The 6,458-nt window shown below is 41.9% G+C and overlaps 1 protein-coding gene across 1 annotated transcript; it reads left to right on the top strand.

Annotated features, from left to right (window-relative positions):
- The first annotated feature begins 428 nt into the window (after window positions 1-428).
- On the top strand, window positions 429-6,158 carry TIMM21 (translocase of inner mitochondrial membrane 21). Its single transcript, XM_085052443.1, has 6 exons — window positions 429-947; window positions 2,245-2,307; window positions 2,405-2,502; window positions 3,778-3,851; window positions 5,468-5,573; window positions 5,665-6,158. The coding sequence occupies exons 1-6, from the start codon at window positions 656-658 to the stop codon at window positions 5,755-5,757; spliced, it is 726 nt and encodes a 241-aa protein (XP_084908569.1). The 5' UTR covers window positions 429-655; the 3' UTR covers window positions 5,758-6,158.
- The last annotated feature ends 300 nt before the right edge of the window (window positions 6,159-6,458 follow it).

The raw sequence follows: 6,458 nt of genomic DNA, 5'->3' as shown, positions 1-6,458 counted from the left end.
CCATTGATTTATCCCGTCCACGTCCCTCCTGCCGTCTCCATCCGTCAAAACCACACTGCATCGCTTTGACACATCTAGGTGTGCAAGACCAAAAAAAAAAAAAATGTATAAAAACACAGCTTTAACAGGGTGACCGGCACCGCAGGCGCCGCGAGCAGCCCCCCAGCACCGTGTGACAGGAGCTGGGGGTCGCGGCCCGCGGAGGGCGGGCTGTGGCAGTGGCTGTGGTTGTGGCTGTGGCTGTGGTTGTGGCTGTGGCAATGGCTGTGGTTGTGGCTGTGGCAATGGCTGTGGTTGTGGCTGTCGCAATGGCTGTGGTTGTGGCTGTGGCGGCAGCGCTGGGCATGGCGGGCGCTGTAGTGACCGGGCTGGGAGCCGCTCCCGGCGGCGGGCGGGAGAGGGAGCCCGCTCAAACTACCGCTCCCAGGGCCCGCTGCCGCCTCTCGCTGCTCCGCCGGCCCAAACATTTCCGCCGGGGCAGCGGCGAGCGGCGGCGGTAAAGGGTCAGGGGGGCTCCTGAGCTGGGGCGGCGGCCGCTCGGGGTGAGAGGCTGCCCGGGCACTGCCCCGGCAGAGCGGTGGCGAGCGGCACGAACTCTCCGTTCGGCTCGGCTGCCCCGGCCGTGCCCCTGTGAGTGCGGCGGAGCCGTGCCGGGATGCTGCCCGGGGGGCTGCCCGCCTCCCTCGGTCGGGGCTGCGTGGGCCGCTGGCTGCTCGCCACTCGCGGGTGGGCGCTGCTGGGGACCGGCACCAGCAGCGGGACCGGGTCCTGCTCCCGCTCCGGCCTCAGGTGGCGGCAGCAGCCCCCGCTGCTGCTCCGGGCCGCCCGGCAGAGCATTGGCACCCGGGCGGGAGGGCTGAGAGCTGAAAAACCCGGCGAGAATAGCAAAGATGTGTCCGTGCAAAGGGCGCTGAACGAGGAAACGCTGGTGTCGGCGGCTCAGAAAGGTAAGGCGGGAGATGCTGTGTGCTGCTCAGAAGGGCTGGACACAGTTCCTGCTGCAGCTGAAGTTTTGTAGCTCCAAAACTCAAGTATTTAGAAAAAAAAACCCACACCAAGTCGGTTTGTTTTCACATCGTATTGTTTGGAGCAGCTGTTGCATTTCTGTATATGCATTGCACAATCAGAACAAATTATGTGATTTCTTCTAAACAGCCTGTTGATTTAAGTCATATCAGGCACAAGATGTAATAGCCTCTCAGTTTCCTTTCCAGAAGGGAAACGTATCACATGCAGCCTGTCTGTGGGGCTGCTGAAACAAGTTCACCTCCAACAAAATTGTTAAAAACTCTACATGTAATAGTAGTTTCTTTGTGGGATTGCCTTCACTTTGGTTGATGAAGTCGTTCACTCATTCACTCATTTACTTCAGTGAAAAGTGGTTACGACATAATTAGCCTCAGAAATTTTAAGTGCTTTGAAATGGCTTATGAAAAACACCTTCGACTGATTAGAGAGCTTCAGGAGAAATAGTTATTAACGTTTCCTCCATAACTTGTATTACACTGAAACACACACTTTATCACTAAAAGATCAGTGGTCTTTTTCCAAGCACTCAAAAAATATTTTGAAACAAAGAATCTCATATTGCGTGTTTTGCACTGTTAGTACACTTTTGCTAGTACTTTAGATCAAAATTGATAGATAAAAACGGATCAGATAAACAGCATAAATAAAATAAATAAATAATAAATAAAATAATGTACTATTATATTAATAAATAAAGTGTATTTTTGTCTAATATTCCCCATTTTTATTGTTCTGTTGATTGATAATTCATAAAATTAGTTATTTTCAGTGTGTGCAATCTATAAGCTTTCACTTTTTTATTTTTACTTCTCTTTTTCTTTGCATAAGGATTGCGATGATTGTGGGTTTAAGTGGTAGCTTGAGTACTGCAGTGCTAAATACATCATTAGTTCCTAAAACATCTAGCTCTCATGTACCCAAAAAGTAGCAATGATTGCTACTTTGGATCTTGAAAACATCTAGCAAACAGATTAAGGCGGAACAGCAAAAATTAAGGCTGAACACAGAGATGCAAACATGTCCTGTACAATATAAGGAATGTTCCATGGTCCCTTTTACAGCGATGAGGCGTTGTGGAAACTGTTACTGGAAGTTTTTCTCCTGCCAAAATGTTATTTGAGCTGCAGACTAACAGAAGAGCATATATGTAAGAAAGTAATACAAGTCTTATTATCTAATGTTTTAACTTCTTTGGTTTTTTCTGTCTTATTTCAGTGAAAGAAGCCGGAAGAGACTTTACCTATTTTATTGTGGTGCTTGTTGGAATTGGTGTTACAGGTTATTTTTTAATTACATTCTTTATCAGAAGACATTTTTCATTAATTCTGTGTGGTTTGATAAGTTTTCATTCCATGTGCTGTTGTTTCTGTTACAGGTGGCTTGTTCTATGTGATTTTTAAAGAGCTATTCTCTTCTTCTAGTCCAAATAAAATCTATGGAGATGCCTTGGAAAAATGCAGATCTCACCCTGAGGTTGGTTTTTGAACTTTAGATATAACTTTATGTTTCTCAGTAGTTCCTGTCCCTCTTCAAGTCAAAAGTTCATGCCAGGAATCTCAGGAGCTACGTGAAGAGCCACGTGGTGATTGGCAGTTCTGCCAGTGCATTTAGCTGGCATGGGGTGGGTCATGCTCTCCAGAGCAGAGCCTGCATTAGGGCAAGACAGTGCAAGTATTGGGCCTGTGTGAATTAGCCTGCTAGAAGCAAAGAGAGTGTGCCACAGCACAAAAACAGATGGAAATACAGTCTGCCCTTCAGACTATGAGCTTATGTCACCATACAGAAGGACTTAGGACATATCTGAGTGCCTGCTAAATGTTGCACTTGAGCTGTGCAGGTCAGAGAAGCAACTGGTCCCACAGAAGTTCTGTAGATGTAACCTGCTGCCTTTTCTCAGGACGGTTATTCTGTTGTGACACTTGACTATGGTTCTGTCAGTCTTTGAAGCACTGCATAGATATCCAGGAATTTAAATTCTTCATTTGAAGCACAATTAGCATTCCTGTAGCTAACAGGAAAAGAGGTGGAGAACAGTCATGGGATCACACAGTCATCATAGCTAGGTGTAAACTAAAATCAATGTAATACTTGATTTTAAAAAACACTGCTTCAGACAGAACATCTTTCAAACAAGATTACCACAGTTGCCTTTGAGGATAACCTAGAAATGAAGTCAGGTTGTTGTTAGAATAAAAATAAAGGCTGCTTTGGAACAATTTTGTAGAATTTAAACTTTTTTCCAGTACTTGCACAGTAAAACTTAACCTCCCTCTCTAACCAAATTTAAAGTTTAAGACTAAGTTAATCTACTCTGACTTTATAGATCTGAAAAAAATTACGGAATTTCTTGTTCAGTAGTGTTTTTTAGATAATGTGAAGGGGAATGCATTTGCATTTTAAACTTTGAAACATACTCTCTTGGAGGAGACTTGAGTGAATGTTTTGTGGGTTTTTTTCTCCTTTTACACAAAATGTCAGTTTACACATCTTCATCTCAGAACAATACAAATGGAAGATATCAGTAGGATTTATTTTAGACATTTATTCTGGGACTGTAAAGAAAAGGACTGGAATACAGAGGAATTTTCCTTAAACTGTTCTCTTTCATAAACTTTTCTATTCTTGACACGTTAGATTCTCTAGGGGCATTTTGTAAAAAGAAGATGCATTCACAGCAGAGGTATGAGCTGATACCAGAATATCTGTTTGTGACCCCTTCTGACAACTCAAACCTCTTTTCTCTTGTAGATAATTGGTGTTTTCGGTGACTCTATCAAAGGTTATGGAGAGGCAACAAGAAGAGGAAGACGACAGCATGTCAGGTACCCCTTGGTGATTGCCCCTTAAAGACATTCGTTTTTGCACAGCAAAGATATTTTTGTGTCACAAGTTATTTTTGTGCCAAGTTAGAGTGATGTGTGTGACGTATCCTGTCACTTTTGATTGAACATACAGGTCTTTTGCAGTACCTCTTGTGTGATGTATACCACTAAGTACAGTGTACATACAATATGAAATGCCAGTTCTGCATGCCTCAAAACAAGCAGTGGTCATCATGGTAAACACAGAGCTGGGCTGCTCAAAAAAGAGAGAAACAACAGAACTATTTCTTACAAAACTTAAATCCTCCCTGCTTGGCCCAACTTTGTTGGGTTTTTGAATGGAATATATTCAATGAAGTTTCATATCAGATGGTATACCTAAGCCCAGATACACAGCTTGAACCATGAAATTGAGGTTTTTTTATTTTGTCTGGACAAAAGTGTCTTTTACTGGTTGAGGCTTTATCCCTTTGCCAGACTCCATGAAAAAGTGTTTAAAGTGAAGCTGCTAAATGAATGGATATGCACAAACATTCTAAGTACCTACCTGCAAAACAGACTATGTAAATAAGTAAATGTGCTACCAGTCAGCTTTCATAGTATTTAATTTCCATCATTTTGAATGCCTAGTATTTAAAAAAAAAAATTGAGCTGAGAACTGCGTACAATTGCAGAGTTTGCATCTGCAGTAGAAGTATGATCTTAAATATCTCAAAAATCTAGGTTTTTTTTGGTTTTGAACACCTTGAATGTAAATTTACTTCAGTAAGGCTCTTCATTCATATTTGTTTTCTCTAACCCATCATGTCACTTTAAACTGTATTGGAAGACGAATTCACAGTGTGTACCTGGGCATGACTGATGGAAATAAGAGTTTGATGGCAAACAGTAATTAATAATTTCAGTAGGAAATGTAAACTGGCACCAGAACTCTCATTGGACCATTAGTTTCTCAAAGTGGTCACTTTGAAAGTGATGTGCTATTTATTTAATATTTGAGCATAACCCAATTCCAGTCTAAATACAAGTATTTAGATTGGAGATCTCCTATCAGTGCCAAAGTTAACCAATTTCAGCAGAACAAAATTATTGCCAAAGTAAGTAAAGCACATAGTAAACTGTTGTTTTGATGTGGTTTAACCAACCTGATAATGAAGCTGAAAAAACATGCTTTGTGTATTTTGGCTTGATAACTTAGTATAAGTGCCTAAAAAAACTCTGGAAGTCTTGGTGATGTAGGGTCCTTTTCTAGATGTCAGGCACCAAATCTGGGGATTTTTTAGAATAAATACAAGGAATTTCCATAGTCCTCGGCACTGGATTGCTTTTCAGTATTGAGGGGAGGACTGGGGTTAGGACATTTAAGCATTTCATCTCTTAATCATCAGCAGCTAATTAGCTCTTCTAACTCCACTAGTCCTTAGGCACTCACAGTAAAGCTTGAGAGGAGCAGTAGAGAAGGAACCCAAGGTAGCATAAGGACTGCACCGGAATATACTTTCTTACAAAATAAGTAAGCAACTCCTATAAGTAAGTTTAAATTTGAAGTCTTAACTATTATATAATCTGTATCCTTGCTGGGTGGTTGGGTTTTTGTTTTGTTTTGCTGTTTTTAGTCACATTGAATACGTAAAGGACGGACTGAAACGTATGCGTTTGAAGTTCTATATTGAGGGCACTGAATCAGGGAAACAGGGAACAGTCCATGTGGAAGTCAAAGAGGTATGTACAATTGCTTGATATGCCCGACAAGCTTAGTCTTGAATTTAAACTACCAAAGGAATAAAACACTCTGAAATTGTTTTCTTTTCAGAACCTTGAAACAGGAAGATTTGAGGTCCGCTACATATTTGTGGATGTTGAGACCTATCCGCGAAGAACCATTATTATAGAGGACAACAGATAGCCAACAATCAAAGCTGCCACCTTATCTCACTGAGTATTGGATGATACTGGGGTAGCCAGTCTACACGTGAATCGTGTGGTGTTGCCAATTGTGTCTTGCAACTTCAGGGCTGTGTTACAGGAAGTAGCCTCTCAGGGCCTCCACTAAGAACTTGTGATAATAACAGATACGGGATTTAAAGTGAAACCAATGAAGTATACCAGAGCTATCATGACAGATATTCTTGACATAGGAAAATAATACCTCCTAATGAACAGTTTAATGCTGGATAATACTTTAGCACACCCAAAACATGAATTTTCCAAGGTTTTAGGTTTGGATGGGGAGTTCTTTGTTTTCCTTGGCTTGGATTTCCCATTACTACTGCAATAAAGAAAGGGGTGGTTTAACTGTAGACAGAACTCTACTGTTTTCATTTTGGGTACCTTTGTAAGTAAGAAAGTAAAATAAGAGTGTTAGTGATGCAAAAGAGATCTAGCCCAAAGGCATATAAGGGTAGGAATGGTGGAGGCACACACCCATGACAAACAACTGAAGATAAGGACTTCAGTAGTGATGTTTTCCAATTAAATTACCAGCACACAGAACATCACTACCATCTGCTCTTTCCCATGTTTGCATGGTTGTAGCAAAGTGGGGGTTGGCCTTTTCTCCCAGGCAGCTAGTAACAGGGCAAGAGGAAATGGCTTCAGGCTGTGCCA

Source organism: Lichenostomus cassidix, chromosome 2 (genome assembly GCF_008360975.1).
Source record: "Lichenostomus cassidix isolate B80296 chromosome 2, HeHo_3.0, whole genome shotgun sequence".
NCBI lineage: Eukaryota > Metazoa > Chordata > Aves > Passeriformes > Meliphagidae > Lichenostomus > Lichenostomus cassidix.
The sequence above is the reverse complement of the archived record's forward strand: the minus strand, read 5'-3'. Positions and strand labels throughout refer to the sequence as shown.